Below are 22,651 nucleotides of genomic sequence, written 5' to 3' on the forward strand. Positions count from 1 at the left end.
GGTGGGGCTGAGGATGGGAGGGGTCTGGGGTGCAGAGGGGTGCTCCAGGATGGGACCGAGGAGTTCGGAGGGCGGGAGGGGGATCAGGGCTGGAGCAAGGGGTTGGGGTGCAGGCGAGGTGGCTCGGGGTGCAGGGTCCAGGCAGCACTTACCTCAAGCAAAACCCAGAAGCAGCAGCATGTCCCCCCCATTCCAGCTCCTACACAGAGGCACGGCCAGGCGGCTCTCCTGTTCACTGCCCCGTCCACAGACACTGCCCCTGCAGCTCCCACTGGTCACAGTTCCTGGTCAATGGGACCTGCAGGGGCAGCGCTTGGGGTGGGCGCAGCATGCAGAGCAGAGCCCCCGGCTGCTCCTATGCGTAGGAAACGAAGCAGGGACATGCCGCTGCTTCCGGGAGCCACGCGGAGTGGCCCCCAACCCTGCTCCCCGTCTGGAGCGGAGCAAGCCCCAAATCCCGCTCCCCAGCAGGAGCTCGAGTGCTGGATTAAAACAGCTGGTGGGCCGGAAGCAGTCTGTACTTTTCCCACCCCTGGTCTACAACATCTGGGCCTACAGTAACAAAGAGGGGCTACTTTAAGTTTAATAAGTGTTTATCTCAGAGCTTCCTCAACAATAAGTTAAACTAGGAAGGAACCATGGATCTGATTTTGTACAATGAAAGACTTCCCTCTAGAACTCATCTAATTTTTCCATGACAGTCTTTAAGACAAGTAAGTTTAAGCCTTGTTGAAAGATTAATCCCTAAAAGTCAATTTGCTACTGTATTTATGTACCTATGGGAGTGAAGGAGGAAAAAAAAGATACAGACTATAAATAGGTTCCTTAAGTAGAAGTTCAGGGGAAAGACCAGAATTTTTTTCCCCAACAGAAAAATCTTCTCATTTTATTTTATTAATACAGCTGCCTGTTAGCCAGCCAAGCCATCAACTCTGAAGTTTGTTAGTCAAACTGACACTGTAATAGACAAACTAGGGAGAGAAACTTTTTTGAAAATAGGAAAATGTACAACCAAGGTTGGCAGGGGGATTAGTGGGCAAGTAACTTACCTGATTCAAACTATTTTTTTTTTTAATTGACTGTATTTCAAGTCATGTGTGTCCCCTTAATCCTTTGGAAATTGGCTACTCCTGAAACGTTTTACACCTCAAGGAGAGGACCATTTCTAGAGTAGAGGCTCAAATGTAAGGGGCTCTGCAATGAATGCTTCCTCATACACATCATCATCTGTGATGCAGGTAACTAGTAATGTGGATAAGAGAGTACCTTTGATCTGTGTTGTCACTCTAGCAAGGCTACAATTTGGCCTTAAATTTATTATATTTATATCATGTACACTCATCCTTAGGGTTCAAGAGATTAAAAGACATGTCATGCAGTATAATCCAATTTATTTTATGAATTGGTTGCACATTCCTCAAGTTGTGATGCTTTGATATAATCCAATGTATAAATGAATTTCAGTCACAATTTTTCATTATTCTGACATTTAAAATAATTATGTGACAAAACAAGCAGAAATCTTAAATATCCCAGAGCCCCTATCTTTTACGAACTCCCTATTTAGTGTGCCTATAGTGAAGTAATCAATTAGTGGTGTTCTACTGTGGGGCTTAGATACTGTACCTTTATACAGTGAAATGAAAGTAAAATACCAATCAGATATGCAAGTGATTAAAAGTGTTATACCTCCAAGTTCTTTTACATTCAAGACGGCATTCTGGAATGGCACTGCTTTTATGCTAAAACCTAAAATTAGAAACAAAAAGTGTTAGTGACTTATTTGGTAAGGTATTTTGAAATAGACTGTATCCATTAAAACTATTATATTCACTGTGGTTTTAGATAGGCTACTCAGTCGCACTAAATATAGATTGCATAGAAGCAAATCAATGAATACAAGTAGACCTATAAGGAGGGCCCTACCAAATTCATGATCCATTTTGGTTAATTTCACAGTCATAGGGTTTTAAAAACAGTAAATTTCATGGTTTCAGATATTTAAATCTGAAATTTCACAGTGTTGTAACCATGGGGGTCACAAGCCAAAAGGTAGTCCCGGGGGAGAGGGGGGCATGTCTCAGTATTGCCACCCTTACTTCTGCACTACCACCTTCAGAGGGCAGCTGCTGGCTAGGTGCCCAGCTCTGAAGGCAGCACCACTGCCAGCAGCAGCGCAGAAGTAAAGGTGGCAATACTATACCAAGACACCCTCAGCTCCGACCCAGCAGATGCAAAGCTTCCTGCAGCCAGGGAGGTTCCTGGAGGTGGGTCTGATCCAGCCCTGGGAGCAGCCCGTGCAGGGAAAGAGGAAGTCCCGTCCCTCCCCAGCCCATCTGGGACTAGCAACTGGAGTCTGGTGCAAAGTAGGAGCCCCTGGCCAGGGGACTCCCAGCCCTGCCTCTCCCCAGCTCCAGGTCCAGCACTTGGGAGTTCAAGAGACCTTGGGTTGGCTGTAGGGAAAGGGTGGGGGGGTTACCACGGTGACCCCTGACCACGGGGCCCTGGGCAGTTGCCCACCTGTAAGGTTGACCCTTCTCCCCCCGCAAAAAATGACGACCTCCCCATACCATGCCACCCTCACTTCTGTACGCTGCTGGTGGCGGCGCTACCTTCAGAGCCGGGCTCCTGGCCAGCAGATGCTGTTCTCCGGGCGCCCAGCTGTGTGAAATCTGGTTTCCCCTACAATAGCCAGATTTCACGGGGGAGATCAGATTTCACAGTCTGTGACACATTTTTCATGGCCGTGAATTTGGTAGGGCCCTACTTATTATCTTGCCAATATAACCTTTCTATAAATAGGGATTTATTAGTTTAGCCACAGACACTCCATTCTGCTAATAATTCGTGCAACAAAGCATTACTCCCATCTCCCACATTATTAATTAAAAGTGGTGTGGGAATGTAAGTCCAAAAAATAGAAATTGATAGAATACACATGTTTTTTTGGCAATCCCCATTCAATTTTTTTTTTTTTTTTTTAAACTGAAACTGAAGTTTTGCATTATCATTAATAATATGAGGTAACCATTCTAGGATTTTTAACATAGAAAGAGACTGGGAAAATAAATTGAACTGCATACGTTGTTTTACTTAAAGTATGCTTTTCTTGGTCACTCTTCATATTAAGGTTGATAAAGGGATATAAATTATGTAGTAGACTTTACAACCCTGTTACACACATTTGTAGTATGTACTCTAGATGGTTAAACACTTCAGTAGGTGTTATGCATGTTTATAAGCCATGGATATAACCAACCTATTGACCGGTTGGACTAAATCTGTAACCATTTATTAACCTTTTATTAAAATATTGATTAATCATTTATTAGCCCTTTATAAACTATAAACAGAACAAGATCCCAGATGCATAGGAAGAAGCAACACACCTGAAGCTGCTCATGACAATCTGCTGCCCTAGGCTAAACTTCAGTGTACTGAACCCCTCCCATCCCCTAGAACAGAGGCTCTGAATTGGGGAGGGGGCACACAGCTAGCTTTCTGATGTCTTGGTGGTTATGGTAGAACTTGGTGGGGGCCAAGCCTCAGGTTGTACCACCATTCACTCTGGTTTGGCCTGGCCAAGTGTCAATGAGTGGCATTCCAACCCAGCCCACTGGGTCCCAAGCACCAGTCCGGTTAGGCCCAGCTGCCCCTGGCACCTCGGCACAATCTGCTGCTCTAGGCAGGTGCCTAGTTTGCCTAGAGCATCTTCTTGCCCCTGGTTAATAAGGGGGGAGAACATCTGGCTCCCACCAATTACTAAACATCAGCAGCTGCTGCCAGGCAGCAGCAGAGGAGCACTATACACTGTTGGAGGTTTCCAGGAGTCTCACGGTGACCAGTAGGGCCTCAGTGAGGACAGGGTGAAGTCACCCCAGGATCTCAAAAATGCAGAAAGGGTGGCAGCAGCGGTGGTAGGCACCATAGGACCCAAAGAAGGCTTTTCCTTGGCCAGTGCTGGGTGAGTGGACCCTGTAGGAGCCTGGGGTTTGAGGACCAAGCTGAACTCCTTCTCTCCCACCTCACCCCCAATTCATATGCAGGATCATGTGCAATGGGAAAGGGCAGCCAGGGAAACATATGGGGGTTTGGAGGAAGCTTGGAGTAGCAACAGTTTGAGCCAGAGGAGAAAAGCCAGGTGGTGCCTTGCAGAGGAGGCTGGACTAGGCCCCCTTAACACAGAATAATGAATTGGTGTCGTCCACAGCAAGGGGGGGCACAATGGGGATCAGAGAGGCTGCCTGAGCTCTCATCCCACTGCAGAGCAAGTGCACGTATGATGGGAGGAAGGCTGTCCAGTGTTACAGCTAGTATGGTAGCACCCTCTACTCACCACAGAGTTGTGTGTTCCCTCTTACAAGGGGGTGGGCAGATGGATGGACTCTCACCACCACAGAGCTGTGAGGGGCAGGAAGGAGAATAGGGGAGATACAGGGACATTCCCACAGTTTGGAATTTCTTACAGGGATTCCCCAAATCCTAGAGTCCAGACACTAAAGGGTACACAAGCAACAGCATTGGCATTCTACAAGCTTTGCAGAGTTCTGGGACCAGGTTACAGCAGAGCAATGGGTCTCCCCAGCAGGCAGAATGTTACAGACCAAACACCTTTGATCCATCTCGCAGAAGGAACTTAGGGATGGGGCCACAGACCATTGAGAGAGTTCCCTTTGTGAGGGGGGCATATGTATAGCGAGCACCTCTGTAGGTAACAGAATTTGGGGAAACTGAGGCACAGCTCAGGGCGGCTGCAGCCAATACTCCAGTCGAAACTGGCAACAAAATTTGGAAAAACTGAGGCACAGCTCAGGGCGTCTGAAGCTAAGATTCCAGCGTAAACTGAGGACCAACACTGGGGGGAAAAGGTACAGATCAGGGTTGTTGTGGCCAATGTCCCAGCAGATACTGAGAATCAAATGTGGGGAAGCTGAGGCACGGCCCAGGATGGCTGTGGCCAAGATTCCCAAGGAAACTGGATCACAGCCCAATGTTGCTGCAGCTAAACCGCAACCAAAACTGGTGAAACAGGCACAGTATTCAAGCTATAGGTGCAGCAACTGGAAGGCTGCGATCTAAGACAAAGGACTTTTACAGAGAGTGGCCCTGGATATTGGGGAACACCTCAGTCATGGACCCTGACATGCAACACACTGAGGCAGGACAAACACCCACCCTCCCATTCATGGAATCAGAGTAGAATTGGGTTTCTTTAAGATCTAATGTGGGCATTATGCTAGTCGCCCTTTTTCCTTGGGGGCTGGGAAGGAATTTTTCCCTCATCACCAAATAGGCCTAGGTGGAGAGGGTTTCTTCACCTCCCCCACAGCAGGTCAGGGAGGTGAGGTTAATATAGCAGATATCCAGTGCAGGTACTTGTTATGGAAGGGACACTGATTGGATAAAATTGATTGGAAGGGGATTTAAAGGAAAGCACCCCCACCCCTTCAGGAAGCTGGGGAAGGGGAGTTTGGGGCTCCTAACTTTAGTATCGCACACACAGTATCAACATGTTTACACATGCAATATCTTTGAAGTGGTTTGGTCAGGTACAATTCTGAGGCTTGCCCAGGTTTGCCAATCCAGTACTGTATTTCTTGCTGAACAGAACAGAAGAACTCACATACCAGGACAGACCAGTCACTTCTGGTACTCTGGTTCAGACACTGGCCAATAACAGATGCTTCAGAGAAAGATGCAAGAAACCCTGCAGAGATCACTTATGGAATAATCTGCCCATACAGCAAGTTTCTTCCTAACTGAGGAGCTGGATGTTGGTTTATGCCCTGAATCAGGAGGGTTTTATCCCTTTAAAGTCTATACTCTGAAACCTATGATATAACTGTAATGGCAATGAATTCCACAGGTTAAGTACACACAGTGTGTAAGAAACAGTATTACCTTGAATCAGTTTTAAATTTCTTACCATTCTATTTTATTTAAATTATTAAAATATGAGGATATTGAGCACACCATGAAAACCAGTTAAGGCTGCTCATGGACAAGAATGCAAAACTCAAAACCACATATATGAAACACAGTGTAAACTTACATACCTACATACACCAACTTCTCACACAAACACTGCCACACACACCCTCCCTATTACACTAACAAATGAACTGTACTCAATCACTCGGGTCACATATCTAGAAAAACATCACATCACAAGATTGCTCGTCCTCCTCTATGACCTAATCTCTCCTCCTTATTAACTGTATACCGAGGTATTTGTTTTTGTCATTTCACCATTTTTCATTAATGCATAGTGTGTCACAATCATCTCTTATTGACAGGCATCCTGGTTCTCCTATGTTTGTTTTTAAGCTTCTTGCATTGGTATAGATACATTTATAAGTTTTAGTTATGTCTGTTTATATTTAACTCTTATTTCACCCTGTTTTTGTAGAATTTATCTCTGATCTAAACCTGCCCCAGCTCAATTCCTCTCCTCCACTGACCAAAGAGAAAGGATTATGACCAAAAACAAACACTGACCATTGATGAAGTTTCCTTTTGGTTACTTACACATTCCACAGTGCTGCAGTGACTGATTTTGGAAGGACCTAAATCCTAATGTGTATCCTCTAGTTTCCTCATCTCACCCCATTTACTATCACCTTTTCCCCCCACTTTGTGCCTATGTAGCAAAGCCCCTTAAGGAATAAGACTTCAAAGGTTTCTTTCTTCCCTTTTTGGTGTCTATGGAAAAATCCACAGGGGGTAGGACTTTTAGAAATTAACAATTTAGATACACCACCCATGTTACTGGAGAGCTCTCTCTCTTTTAAAATGCACCAGATTGTACATGTTTTTGTGAAAATTCCCCAGGAAAGAATATCACTAAATTTTGCGAGAGTAAGCCGCCTTTGCACCTTCGTTAATGACGCAGTTCAAAACACTGTTAAAAAGATTTTAAAAATGAATTACTATGCTGAAGATCTACACAGCCTTCAGCACATACTTTAAACCTAACCCAGTTAGTGTAGCCATTCATCTTTAAACAAAATATAACACACACACACTCACTTTTCAAACTATACACACACCCCACACAGTAGTATAATGAACATGGAACTAACTAGGAAGTGGCCAAGGGAATAAGTATGTTCTATTTGGATAATTGATATAAATATATTAGGAAACAAACTTTAAAAAATTGTTACTGTAAACTCAAAATTTCTGGGCTACAAAAGTATCAAGGATTAGCTTTATTCTACATATTAGTTATTTAGTTCCCATATTCCTTTTCCATCATGTGCATTTGAATTATTAATAGAGAAACAAATATATGAGATGAATTGGAGGGCGGGTATTTTATTAGTAATTATTATTATTATTATAATAAGGAATAAACCTAATGTGTAATTTAACTGACAATCATCTAAAGTATTAGAAACATTACTTTTGGTTGAAAAAAATATTCCTGACAGCAGCATCATACCTGTTGTAGACACTATATTCTCTGGGCTTTCACTGCAAAGCTGCGACAGTAGACTTGTCTTGCCAGAACCAGTGAGACCTATACAAACCAAGTCATATTCAGGTCGTGGAGGTGGTGGTCCCTTGCAGCAAAGCGCTTTAAAACACTGCCAGGAAAAACAAAAAAAGACTTCTCATATTCTATAACAAAATTTAAAAATTCCAGTTCACAAAATTAAAGGCAACAAAGACAAGCAAAATAGTCTCTCTTTTCTAAATGTCCTGGTACAATCAGCATTTACTACACTATGATTAACCCAACCAGAGTCTAAAAAACCAGATTTTTAAGAAAGCATTAGTGTATTAATTTTTCACCTAGATCTGATATGCATGGGATGAGCAATCTGATTTAATTTCCTGAATATCATTAAAAAATGCACATTTAATGAGATAAGTGTGGCTGCTATTCAAATATTTGTCCAACCATGTTTGCTGCCATTATTAGAGTCAGCAGGAGATGCAAGTGCTAACCACATTTGTACCTAATGCCATACCTGGCCCAACTAGCAAGCAGTTTTAGAGCTGCTACTTGCCAAACTGTCGCAGCTTCGGGAAAGGGTAGAAATTTTTTGGCGCCATTGTCTTCATCCCCTCTCCAATATTCCCCTACCTGTACTTTCAAGGGGATGCCGTTCCATTTACAGTCAGCTTGAACTGGCTTTCAGGATATCTTTTATAACAGTTAAAACATAAACACACTATGTAGGTTTACTAATGTACACATTTTAGGAGCAAATTACACCTTGTTCACCGCACTATACAATAGAGAGGTGTAAATTAATCATTGTGTCACTGCATGAAGAACTAAACTGCCTAAACTATGTCTTCCTTCTAGCAACATACATGCCTCTTAAGAGCCAGTGCAGCAATTTAATTAGTACTTTAGACCTTTATTTATGCATTACAGGTAAAATCTTTACAAACAATTCAAAAGATCGCCATTCTGACAAAACCAGTGCTAAAGACTTCTGCATAATATTTATATTCAAGTATGAACAATCACCACATTTTAGTTAAGTCTGTAAAATGCACTGCCCAAAACAAAGCATTCTCTCAGCAAGCACTCATCAGTATCAACTACCCCCCAAGAGTACGGCACAAAGTAGCTGTAGCAAGTGATAGACAATTCATGACTGGCTGCATATTTGAAACACACACACACGCACGCACACCCACGATAAGATCCATCACTAGGTATCAAATCCAGCAGCTTCAGCACCAGAAATGTGAGTCTACCACCTAGCTAAAGTAGTAGTACTTGTAAATAGCAAGCGAGTACATTACAGGCACCAACTAGAGGGAGACATGATCACACAGCCAGTTTACTATGATGTTACATTTATAATGGGATTATTTTTGATTAAATGATGTATTATTGATAATGAATTTAATCTGGAGGAATGTTAACATTTTAATGGTTCTTTTGAAAACAATATGCGTAACACTCAACCTCTTATTTTAAACACATCAAGGCTTGAATTTTCATATCCATGTGTCCCTATTTATTTGAGTGGTAGATAATAGGTCTGTCTGAGGGCAGGATTTGGCAGTATAAGTCTTGTTACATATTTTTTCTTGTCTATGCCTGCATAAAGATTAACACACTGCAAATATACACAATTCCAATGCAAAATGTTTCATTCTGCAGTCTTATTGGTTTGTTCCCTTACACCAGCCAGTCTAAAGAAACAATCTTCATAAACAAAATGACAATGGCACATAAAATAGGAAGAATCCACGCTGACTTTCAGATTCCAGGCAGAGTACGCAATGGTGACAGGAAAACCCCTGACTTATTTGTGAACCAAGTAAGTTTTATATGAAACTTGAGATTCAACATCAAAAAAACTCATTATTTTTTTCCTCCAAAGCCATTTTCCACACATTAGTCAACATAGCTTCTTTATTCCCTTTATAAAAGCCAAAAAGTGCAAATATATGATTTGCCCCAAAATATTCACTTACAATTAATGTAGTTAAATAAAGAAAATATCAATTTTTGTATTTAGAAAGAATATAGGCTTTACTGCAATATGTTTGTTATTTTCTTATCTTATGAATAGTGAATTTTCTTGCACATTGAATGTAACATTTTATTTTGTTGACATAAAAGGAATAAGTTCTTAAACCATTGAATGTGTTGGCCTGAAAATATTTCCCCAATTTAAAAGGCTACACATACTTTTTATCATTGGCCAAGTTTAAAAACAAATCAGCTTCTTCCCACAACTCTGTACTACAGGCAAAACGTTTCCAGTTGGACCATCAGTAACACGTTTAAAGATTATATAAAACAGTTTTTAAGACTTCCATTGCCTAGTAATCTATATTTACCCATCTCACTGGCCAATAGTTTTATAAGCAAGACACATTTTAAACCCAACTATAGCCATTCACACTAAGAAAGTTATCCTTTAACAATGCTGGGCAACCACCATTGTCTTCCCACTCTGCAGGGGTAGAAAATTGTTTGGCTATTAATGCAAATGGGCCACACCATTTGAACATTCATTACAGAGATCAGATCTCACAGCTCTGGAAGCCATATTTATTATTATTTGTATTATAACAACACCTATGAGTCCCAGTCATGGACCAGAACCCCCTTGTGCTAGGCACAGAACAGAAAGACAGTCTCCTGCTCCAAAGCGCTCACAGCCCAAATAGACAAGACAGGCATAGGGTGAAGGAAGGAACAGAACACACAAGCAGAGTGAACAATGTGTGAGGGCATGTTTGTTCCATGATTTCTTCCCCGCCTTTAGGAGGGTATAAGGTAAACAGAAAGAAAAGAGATGGGAAATCAGTCATTGAAGGAAGAGTGAAGGGAACAAAGCAGGGGAAAAAAGTAAAAGGGGCAGACATGGAGTGATGCTGAGAAGAGACCATGAGGGAGGATTGGAGCAATCAGCACAGGTCAGAGAAAGTCCAGTCAAAATTAGCCACTTGATTTTCAACCCTGTTTTGGTGGACTGAGTGGCGGATTGAAGAAAAAAAGCAAATGGTTAATATCTCACTGTCAATCACAGGACATTTTCTTAGTGCAGACAGGGTCTTTAAATTGAGTCATCCCTAAATATCTCATTTCTGTTACCTACCACCTAGTTGTCATAAGGCTTTTAAGTTTAAAAAAATAATAATTTTCTTCTTTTTCACAGGTGTGGGTCCAAAAGATGTAACGTTAATAAAAAAATAACATTTAAGTCACATCCATGTGTAAAGGAAAGAGGAAAATTTCCCCAATTTTTTGTTAATAAACTCTTGATAAGAAACATCTGTGTGCTTGTTAGAAAGATGATATCAAATATACAGTAAAATTTCAGGGGGTGTGTATGTACGTGTACGTGAAGTAGCTCGTTAATAATTTAGCCAATTGAACTTTTAAAGACTGTTGTGAGTGCAGAACTTTTACAACAGCATTTAATTTTATCTTCTGTTACTCTTACAGGCCCATCAGCTCACATAGCTTCTTGTTGCACCAAGAAAAGTCTATAATCAGAACTGTAGCTGAATGATGTTTTTAATGCACTCAATGAGGTTGTTATTCCTATGTCAATAAAATGCATTCTAATATTTAAAGGTGTGTATGTGGTGTTGTGGAACGCAATGATACTTTATCTTATCTATATACATATTCCTTGCAATCCTGGGTCTGATTTATTACATTGTAAAGCATTTTAAGATCATGTTAACAACAATTACTGTAGATATTACAAGTGTACACTGCGCTCTACAAAACATCTTTGGACACATTTCCTGCCCCAAATGAAAAGCAATATTTAAAACCATACTACATATTCAGAGATCTCACGGAGTGTATTAAAAACATGACTAACAGGGCACACTAACAGAGCAGCAATCCCTGTCCTAATAGTGAGTTGCACTGTCAGCCCCACTCTTGGAACCTCCCCCTCTTATGGTCCTCATACTCAACCTTCTGGGTGAGTGTGCCCACATTCACAAGGACATTGCATAAGCCTTACTTTGTGGGACCAGTTTTAGACTCTAGAATATTAACTGTCAAAAATCAACAATTAAAGTGACAAATGGACACTGATAAGATCAACAGTCCAGAATTTAACTATTAACGAACTACTGCAAAAACAAAAAACAAAAAAAAAGCACCACAACTGAAATTTTACTATATATTTGATATTGTTCTTCCCAGGACACTGAGATATTCTCCTACTCTTTTCAGAAACTGCTATGGGATGTTTAACATCCTCTAAGAACGGCCATACTGGGTCAGACCAAAGGTCCATCTAGCCAAGGATCCAGTCTTCCGGCAGTGGCCAATGCCAGGTGCCCCAGAGGGACTGAGCAGAACAGGTAACCATCAAGTGATCCATGCCCTGTCACCCATTCCCAGCTTCTGGCAAACAGAGGCTAGGGACACCATGCCTGCCTATTCTGGCTAATAGCCATTGATGGACCCATCCTCTATGAATTTATCTAGTTCTTTTTTGAACCCTGTTATAGTCTTGGCCTTCACAACATTCTCTGGCAGAGAGTTCTGCAGGTTGACTGTGCGTTGTGTGAAAAAATACTTCCTTTTGTTTTAAATCTGCTGCCTATTAATTTCATTTGGTGACCCTTAGTTCTTGTGTTATGAGAAGGGGTAAAAAACCACTTCCTTATTTACCTTCTCCACACCCAGTCATGATTTTATAGACCTCTATCATATCCCCCCTTTAGTCGTCTCTTTTCCAAACTGAGAAGTCCCAGTCTTATTAATCGCTTCTCATACAGAAGCTGTACCAGACCTCTAATCATTTTTGTTGCCCTTTTCTGAACCTTTTCCAGAGAATAGCAGAGGGCAGGGAACACTAACAAAGCAGCAATCCCTGTCCTAATAGTGAGTTGCACTGTCAGCCCCACTCTTGGAACTCCCCCCCTCTTATGGTCCTTAAACTCAACCTTCTGGGTGAGTGTGCCAACATTCACAAGGACATTGCATAAGCCTTACTTTGTGGGACCAGTTTTAGACTCTAGAATATTAACTGTCAAAAATCAACAATTAAACAAAGTGACAAATGGACACTGATAAGATCAACAGTCCAGAATTTAACTAGCACGAGAATTACACACACTTTCAACAATTGCATTAAAGATGTTTTTAATTTGTTTTAAACAAAGGTCTTCAGCTCTACTTCTCATAAGTAGACAAGGTAGTGAAATATTCAAGAATCTGCTATATTTCATTTTCCTGGCTGTTTACTAAAACCAAGACTACAGGGACATTAGGAAGTACTATGTGCATGAGCCCACAAACACACAGCTGGTAGGAGCTAGTTTTAGGCTTCCCAGCCTTCATAGCTTCCCTAAAGCTAAAAAGGTACAAGAATTATGAGCAATGGCTAAACTGTGTCATCACCTATCCCAGTCTTCCAAGGTGTTTGTAGCACAGGTGTTGCCATTGTTTCAACATAGTACTGGACTCATGAGTATTGCACTACACGGCACTCTTTGGCACTTGCTCTGGTGAAAGGAAAGTCTCTTATACACTACTTCAATTTAAAAGCTGTAACATATAAAGTTTTTAAAAATCCATTTTTATAAAGTATCAGATTCCTACTTCAGCACACATAATACCACAGCTTTAAAGTTTCAAATGGAGCCATGGAAACGATGAGAGCCATTTTCAATTTTCTTCAACTGATGAGAAATCCAAGGTGATAGCCACAATGCAACAGGTCATATGGTAATACCGAAAACCCCTGAACAGTTTCTCATACACAATCACCCCTGTATTGTAATTCCTAGATAAAAACTACATTAATATGGAGTTAATGTTGAGAGTATGTGTCAGTAACTTAGGGTAAAATACATTACAGGGATGTTGCAATTATCCCAGACACAAGCATTATAAACCCAGGAAATTCAGAGTTAAGGTTAAGCTTAAAAAATCCAAAGCTGTTAAGAAATGGATACGCATCATTCCCTTCACGCTGTCCTGCAGTGTCACCAGGTGTCACAAGGTGGGCTGGCCCTTCCAATGGAGTCTGAGTTCAGCCTCACTTGCTACTAGGTTACCTCTCAGAACATGAGTCATGTCCTGGGGGAGAATGTGGCTGAAACAAGGCTGGCTGGAAGATGCAGGATGGGAATCTGGGAGGCAGTGACCATGAGTTGGCTGAGTTCAGGATCCTGACACAGGGAAGAAAGGTAAGCAGCAGAATATGGACCCTGGACTTCAGGAAAGCAGACTTCGACTCCCTCAGGGAACTGATGGGTAGGATCCCCTGGGGGAATAACATGAAGGGGAAAGGAGTCCAGGAGAGCTGGCTGTATTTCAAGGAATCCCTATTGAGGTTACAGGGACAAACCATCCTGATGTGTCGAAAGAATAGTAAATATGGCAGGCAACCAGCTTGGCTTAACGGTGAAATCCTTGCGGATCTTAAACATAAAAAAGAAGCTTACAAGAAGTGGAAGGTTGGACAAATGACCAGGGAAGAGAATAAAAATATTGCTCGGGCATGTAGGAATGAAATCAGGAGGGCCAAATCACACCTGGAGCTGCAGCTAGCAAGAGATGTTAAGAGTAGCAAGAAGGGTTTCTTCAGGTATGTTGGCAACAAGAAGAAAGCCAAGGAAAGTGTGGGCCCCTTACTAAATGAGGGAGGCAACCTAGTGACAGAGGATGTGGAAAAAGCTAATGTACTCAATGCTTTTTTTGCCTCTGTCTTCACGAACAAGGTCAGCTCCCAGACTGCAGCGCTGGGCATCACAGCATGGGGAGTAGGTGGCCAGCCCTCTGTGGAGAAAGAGGTGGTTTGGGACTATTTAGAAAAGCTGGACGTGCACAAGTCCATGGGGCCGGACGCGTTGCATCCGAGAGTGCTAAAGGAATTGGTGGCTGTGATTGCAGAGCCATTGGCCATTATCTTTGAAAACTTGTGGCGAACGGGGGAAGTCCCGGATGACTGGAAAAAGGCTAATATAGTGCCAATCTTTAAAAAAGGGAAGAAGGAGGATCCTGGGAACTACAGGCCAGTCAGCCTCACCTCAGTCCCCGGAAAAATCATGGAGCAGGTCCTCAAGGAATCAATCCTGAAGCACTTACACGAGAGGAAAGTGATCAGGAACAGTCAGCATGGATTCACCAAGGGAAGGTCATGCCTGACTAATCTAATCGCCTTCTATGATGAGATTACTGGTTCTGTGGATGAAGGGAAAGCAGTGGATGTATTGTTTCTTGACTTTAGCAAAGCTTTTGACACGGTCTCCCACAGTATTCTTGTCAGCAAGTTAAAGAAGTATGGGCTGGATGAATGCACTATAAGGTGGGTAGAAAGTTGGCTAGATTGTCGGGCTCAACGGGTAGTGATCAATGGCTCCATGTCTAGTTGGCAGCCGGTATCAAGTGGAGTGCCCCAAGGGTCGGTCCTCAGGCCGCTTTTGTTCAATATCTTCATAAATGATCTGGAGGATGGTGTGGATTGCACTCAGCAAATTTGCGGATGATACTAAACTAGGAGGAGTGGTAGATATGCTGGAGGGCAGGGATAGGATACAGAGGGACCTAGACAAATTGGAGGATTGGGCCAAAAGAAATCTGATGAGGTTCAACAAGGATAAGTGCAGGGCCCTGCACTTAGGACAGAAGAACCCAACGCTACAGACTAGGGACCGAATGGCTAGGCAGCAGTTCTGCAGAAAAGGACCTAGGGGTGACAGTGGACGAGAAGCTGGATATGAGTCAACAGCAAGGATTCCTATGAGCCCACCGCCTCAGAGTTTGGCTCTCTCTTCTCTTTAGGGCATAGATTATTGCCATCTCCAAGAAGTGCCAAGTATGGAAAGAATTTCTGAAGGATTCACATTTATCCTTGTGAACAACTGACATAAAAAGCTCCTCCTTCCTGCACATTCATGGACTGGCTGAGGTAAGTGAGGCAGCAACAGTTGGAATGGAATAAAAGGGAGGGGACTCCTGCTTCCAGCCCAGCTGCCAGAACTCAGAGGATCCCCATCTCCGAGTTTGGCCCATCTCATGGGGAGGAGAGGCCCTAGAATGAGAATCCTGTGTACATGAGATATTTAAAGGAGAGTTACAGATTTACTGCAAATGTCCATGCTTTGAGAGTATATCACACTCAAAGATCTGTGTATTCATGTGTGATGGTGGGTGGGTGGAGGGGGGGTATGTATTAGAAAAAAAATTAAAGGAAACGTGAGTTGAAACTAAAGTAAAATTGTATCTTGAAGAAATGTGCATATTTACCCACTCAACTGGAAATAATTGCAGTTGCAGAAAAATGTACAAAATTAAGCACCACTATTATTTTTTTTTTTTTACTATTGTTTTTGGTGATCATGTGCAAGAGTTATGGGGAAATAGCAGCCAGTAAGACTTGCACCTAGGAATTTCCACCCCAACCAGATTATTACAGTTTTAGGTGGATCAGTATTTGAGCTGAAAATCCTCTCAACAGTGGCCCTTTAAAAAAATCCTAGTGAGATTTCTTCTGGGGAAAGCATTAAATATTGTGTCTGTAGCAGGAGTGGCCAAACATTTTTACATGTGGGCTGCTCGGAGATCACAGCTCTGGGCAACAGACGTCCCTGAACTATTACTTTCTCGCCAACATGCTGCACTGCCTCAGGCCATGCAGTCTTTCTTCGCCTACTCGTACTTCTCATTTCACTCTCCTTTTGGGGATGAAATACTCCATTATTTCTGCTTTGTTCTGGACTCATCTCCTGTCTGTTTCTTTTGTTGTACTAACAGAAGCAGGGAATTTCATGCTTAGTTATTCTCTCTCTTGCACGTGCACGCACACACACACTATTCAGGAAACAGAGTTAAGGATGAAAGCTCATCCTTAATTCTGTCCCCTTGTGCTTGTATGTTAAAATATGATCTCCCTTTATATTTTATTTGTCACTTAAGGCAACATGATGCAAATGGCTCTCTTATACCAAACTTGCATAACATTAAAACAGTGCTACTCGAAGTGGTGATCCGTGGACCGGTGCCGGTCCGCGAGCCATCAGCTGTCGGTCTGCGCACACATTGGGGGGAAAAAGAATGCTGGTCCCCCACATCAGATAGCTTGAGAAGCACTGCATTAAAGTATAGCACAGTGCAGTAACCAGGCTAAGCTGACTAAAACTCAATGAGATCTTCAAAACAAGCCAAGTTTACAAAAATGAGTTCAGTCGATATGATAACCCTACATAAGATTGCAAAAACACAAAGGGTCTTGATCATATTGGAAGAAAAAATGAGAAATAAGAGAAAACATGAAAGAGACAGACTACAATATCAGAAAAGGAAGAGGAAGAGAGGAAAAAAACCAAGACAAAAATAAAGTGAGGTTAAGGAAGAGAAGGAAGAACAAAATGAAGGAAGACAGTAAACTAAGCTGTTTATCATAATAAAATTCATGCAATGTTTGACTATATCATGTACGTCTATGGAACATCAAATATAAATGCTGAAGTACAATAGGTATTGTATACTGTGCCAAACAAAAAAATAAAGGCTCTGCTAGAAAAATCTTACAATCTGAAGGCACAAGCAAGCAAGCATTAATTTCTCTATGTTCAAGTGTTCAATTCAAAGTGAGGATGGGAAGAAAGAGGTTTCCCAGCTTCTGGGGAAATGTATTTCCCACTCCCACCCCCTGCTTTCTCTGTATATTGCTAAACCAACCCTGGTAAGTTATTAAGGCCCCAATTCAGCAAAGCATTTAAGCACATGCATATGTGCTTTCTTGAATACAGATGAACTTAAGCATGTTCTTAAATGATTTGCAGAATTGGAGCCTCAGTGTCTTGTGAAAACCCCAGACTCCACCAGATTACATATATCCTCCCTATCCAAAAAAATATATCACCAGGGGAGAAAACTGGCAGACCATACTTCACCAGAGTATTTATTACCCTCTCCTCTCCCCCCAAGATGCTTACTATTTTTAATTAGTGCACAGAAGATTTTAACTGGTCGTCAGTCCATCCCTGTACCAAACCGACTGTACTTAAGACTAATGTTTCAGAAAGATAATTGAAAGCCTCTGAATACACAATTTTGTCACATCAAAAAAAAGAGAAGAAAAAAATCAAACATGTATAATTATATTGAAATAAAAACTAAGAATTGATGGGAAATACCAGACAAAGCATCAGAAACACCATTTAGGACTATAAATGTGCAAAAAAGTTAAGAGATGTGGCACTACTTGTCATTTCTAGTTAGGATGAAAGACATGTACAGATTTTTTTTTAAACAATAGCCTACAGCTTACAGGCTTGCTAAAAGCCATCATTTTGCAGGTTCTGAGCTTAGCCAAAATAAGCTTCTCCATCATGATTCATGTGTGTTACAAGGTGGGCTACAGAACACTATGTTTTCTTTAGTTCAGCACAACAGAATAATTACTCATGTTCTACAACAGTAATTATGACCCTATGATACAGTAATTGAAAGCTCACATGGGATCACAGAAGCCAGAAGGAACCATATACACACTTAGTGCCCTTTGATTTTTCTAATTAGTGTTGAGTGTATGTATTCCAAATACAATTGCGTACTTTCTTCTCCCCTCCCGCAGAAAACTGCTCATGTGCAAGTAAGCCCTTGCCTAGCTGTATTTGACGTACATGTTGTGTGTAATATTAGATATGCAAGTATATATGACCGAAAAAAAAAAAAGTTAGTCTCAGAAATGTGTGCATCCAGGACAATGTGCTACCACTAAAAAGTTCAGGCCAAACAAATGATGAGGGAAAGGAAGGTCATGTCTAAAATATAGTGTATGCCAGTAACCATCAGTTACTGAGAAAGAGAAAAAGAAACAAACCACATATTTCAGCTCGTTGTACAGTGGATGCACTTAACTTACTACTGGTTTGAGAGTTTCTACTGCTCTACCTGTATTACCAATTATGTTTATAGGAAATCACTCTGAAACCAATAACTTTCAAACTGGAGAACACATTTTAAGTGCAGCCACAAATCCAAGCCTGGTGTATTAGATGAAGAGAAAGTATGAAGACAACCTGTTATGGTACTTCACAAAGTTCTAGGGCAGCAACAGCTTCTCATTCACGTTTAAGAGCTAGGAAAAAGTTCTTGGTTAAAAATATGCTACTCTAAAACTCATTCTCTATGTGGTAAAACCCAACAGAAAGACCAAATGCAAAATGTAATTTTTGCAAACCACGCAGACTGAAAGAAAGAAAATTTAATTTAAGAAGCTGAAATAAATTCAACCAAAGATTAGCTGAAAGAAATGGAACAGCAGATTAGGAAATCAACAAACCTAACAGGAAAAGCGTGCCCCTACTTGTTGCAAGCGAGGTGGTCTCAAAAGGCTATGGGAGATCATTTAAACTATGGGCTGACAAAAGTAAAAATGGTTGATACAAGAAATCCTCTAAATGACTCCACCATAATAGTTACAAGATAGGAACAGATGAGCTATAGAGTGTTTCATCCACTCGACTCTACTGGGCATCACAAAAACAGAACTAAATGTAGAACAAGTCACTGAGTCTACGAAAAAGGGACCTAAAGAAATCCTCTGAATGTGTTCTAAGGGGAAAAGAGGAACAGTAGAAGGTTTAATTTAGGAAAGTTTCCCACTTAGATTAAGCCACAGGATATATCTTGTATTTTCTTAAGCAGGATTTCATTCAGCCAGGGGAAGAGACATCTCTAACAGACTACAGCAGGGATTGCTACTAAATCTGGTCTAATTAAGTATCTCCATGAATGTAACTGGAATACGATAGAAGAACTGTGGACACTAGTCAGAACAGGAAAATTTTACAAAGGGACCTACTCAGATTCGAAATAGAAGCAGAAAATGAAGTGAGATTCAATGTGGGGGCATGGAGAATCATCTAAAACTCACCTTACAATGTGAGGAAGAAACCCAGAAAGCAGTAATATAAGAAGAACTAACACTGACAGTAGAGAACAAGTTATACATGGGTATTGCAATGTGACAGGGCAACACAATTTAGACCTGAACATGCAAAGGTATCAGATCAAAAGAGCTGGAAAATAGTACTTTCCTTACTGCTCCAGTAAGACCTCACCATGACTGATTCTGGGTGCTGCATTACCAGAAAGACTGACAAAACTAGTGGGAGCTTAAATGTGACTACCAAAAACTATTGGTGAGCAAGGGGGCCTGTGTGGGCTGATTCAGGAGGAGATAAACAGAACATGAAGAGATTAGTCTATAAACATTTGAAGTCTAAACATTAAGGATGGAGAGGATCTATTACTACTGTAAGCAATATTATATATATCAAATGAGAAATGGGACAATCTGGGACAAGAGCATTTTTTATAAACATCAACTATATTCAGATTATCTGTGTGATATCAATCTGCCTGAATGCCAGGAGTTAAATCAAAAGAAAACAAAATAGGCCCCTTGAGGAGACAATGGCTGGGCCATCAATAATGTACCCTTCCCAAGGCAAAAATCCTGTGATCAAAGGGGCTGAAAAGCTCAAAGATCCTAAAAAAGGAAGGAGGATATTGGATGAGATAGGAAAAGCTGACAGGCTGGGAAAACACAGACAGACAGATGCTGTGAACAGGAAGGGCTGCTTCTCCCTGGCAAAGATGGAGTTCAGTGGTCTGAGAGGAACTTACAAAGGCATATGTAATGTGCTTCAACTGTTTATTGTTGTTACGTTTTGCTCTAAATGCTTTGTGCCCTTAACAAATGAATAAATGTCACAAAAACAGCTTCTTCAAACAAGGTATAACAGTAGATGTATGCTGTCACAGGCTCCTGGAGAAAGAGCTGGCAAAGGTACCAATCACTGTTGGTTGTGATGAAGTATTATTTATTACTTCTATTACTGTAGTGCCTAGTCATGGCTGACAAACTAGGGGACTGTAGCCCATGCCCTGGTCTAAGAGTGGATGAACTGCAGAATTGCCACTCCCCTTGAAGCTCTGGTACTAGCCACTGTTGGACATAGATACTGGGCTAGATGGACCATTGGTTTGACCCAATATGGCAGTTTTGTTCTTACTGAATCCTACCTCAGGAGAAGGAAAGCTTAAGGCCGGACCCCTCTGGGGGTGCACTGGTGAGTCCCCCAGGAAGGGACAATGAGAGTAACTGTGACAATATTTTAAAAGGGGAAAAAAAGGTGGGCAGAAGGAGGAAAAAAAAGTGACAGTGAGATCTAGTGGGCTCTAAAAGGCTCCCCCACGACAAAATGAAAGCTTCAGTGCTAGGACACACACACACACACACAAATTTTAAGTGTCCTGCAGGACATCTGCAGGGAAATGAACTAGAAGACCTAACAGGAATTTTCTATGTGAAACTTCCATGACTTTATAATTCTTCAGATTTGGACCTCACGGATATACCCTCTTGCCAACTAGTATCTCTCCCCTAGGTTCTCTGCAAGTTTATTACATTACTTCTGTCCTTTTCATATTATATATACATACACATACATATACACACACACACGGGCTGTCAAGTGATTTAAAAAATTGATCCTGATTAATCGCACATTTAAATAGAATACCATTTATTTAAATATTTTTGGATGTTTTCTACTTTTTCAAATATATTGATTTCAATTACAACACAATACAAAGTGTACAGTGCTCACTTTATATTTACTTTGATTACAAATATTTACACTGTAAAAAAACAAGAGAAAGTGTTTTTCAATTCACCTCATACAAGTATTCTAGTGCAATCTCAGTCATAAAAGTTGACCTTACAAATGTAGAATTCTGTACAAAAAATAACTGCATTAAAAAATAACAGTGTAAAACTTTAAAGCCCACAAGTCCACACAGTCCTACTTCTTGTTCAGCCACTCAGACAAACAAGTTTGCTTATATTTGCAGGAGATAATGCTGCCCACTTCTTGTTTACAGTGTCACCTGAAAGTGAGAACAGACGTTTGCATGGCACTGTTGTAGTCGGCGTTGCAAGATTTTTATATGCCAGATGTGCTAAAGATTTATATGCTTAAACGACCATTCCAGAGGACATGCGTCCATGCTGATTATGGGTTCTGCTCAGTAACGATCCAAAGCAGTGCAGACTGACGCATGTTCACCTTCATCATCTGAATCAGATGCCACCAGCAGAAGACTGGTTTTCTTTTTTGATTATTCGAGTTCTGTAGTTTCCGCACTGGAGTGTTGCTCTTTTAAGACTTCTGAAAGCATGCTCCACACCTCGTCCCTTTCAGATTTTGAAAGGCACTTCAGATTCTTAAACCTTGAGTTAAGTGCTGTAGCTATCTTTAGAAATCTCACATTGGTACCGTCTTAAAATGAAGAACGTGCTGGGTCATCATTCGAGACAGCTATAATATTAAATACATGGCAGAATGCGGGTAAAAAGAGAGCAGGAGACATACTATTCTCCCCAAAGGAGTTCAGTAAAAATTTAATTATCGCTTTTTTTTTTTTTTTTTTTTTTTTTTTTAATGAGCGTCATCAGCATGGAAGCATGTCCTCTGGAATGGTAGCCAAAGCAGGAAGGGGCATACGAAGGCTTAGCATACCTGGCACATAAATACCCTGCAATGCCGGCTACAAAAGTGCCATGCAAACGCCTGTTCTCACTTTCAGGTGACATTGTAAATAAGAAGCTGGCAGCATTATTTCCCGTAAATGTAAACAAACTTGTTTGTCTTAGCAATTGGCTGAATAAGAAGTAGGACTGAGTGGACTTGTAAGCTCTATAGTTTTACAATGTTTTGTTTTTGACTGCTGTTACGTAGCAAAAGAAAAAAAATCTACCTTTGTAAGTTGCACTTCCACAATAAAGAGATTGCATTATGGTACTTGTATGAGGTGAACTGAAAAATACTATTTCTTTTTGTTATTTTTACAGTGCAAATATTTGTAATAAAAATAATATAAAGTGAGCACTGTACACTTTGTATTCTGTGTTGTAACTGAAATTAATATATTTCAAAAAATGTAGAAAACATCCAAAAATAGTTAATAAATTTCAATTGGTATTCCACTGTTTAACTCAAAATTAATCATGATTAATCACAGTTTTAATTGCACTGTTAATCGTGTGAGTTAACTGCAATTAATCGACAGCCTTAATATATATATTATACACACACACACACACACACACACACACACACACCACAAACAGACAGAATAGATTCTTTGATCAAAACATTTAGGGAACAAAAT

At 41.0% G+C, this 22,651-nt stretch overlaps 1 protein-coding gene across 4 annotated transcripts in view; it reads right to left on the minus strand.

The window, feature by feature from the left end:
• The window catches only part of ARL15 (ARF like GTPase 15), a 332,061-nt gene that overhangs the window by 199,825 nt on the left and 109,585 nt on the right, over window positions 1-22,651 (minus strand). For 3 of the 4 annotated variants that reach the window (XM_074952546.1, XM_074952548.1, XM_074952549.1), the window contains 2 exons: window positions 7,445-7,589; window positions 1,690-1,749 (listed from right to left, as the gene is read on the minus strand). In XM_074952546.1, the coding sequence (XP_074808647.1) occupies window positions 1,690-1,749; window positions 7,445-7,589 (205 nt within the window). The remainder of the gene's footprint in view (window positions 1-1,689; window positions 1,750-7,444; window positions 7,590-22,651) is intronic. The other variant, XM_074952550.1, reaches the window with a different exon arrangement.

Source organism: Natator depressus, chromosome 5 (assembly GCF_965152275.1).
Source record: "Natator depressus isolate rNatDep1 chromosome 5, rNatDep2.hap1, whole genome shotgun sequence".
In the NCBI taxonomy this organism is placed as follows: Eukaryota; Metazoa; Chordata; order Testudines; family Cheloniidae; genus Natator; species Natator depressus.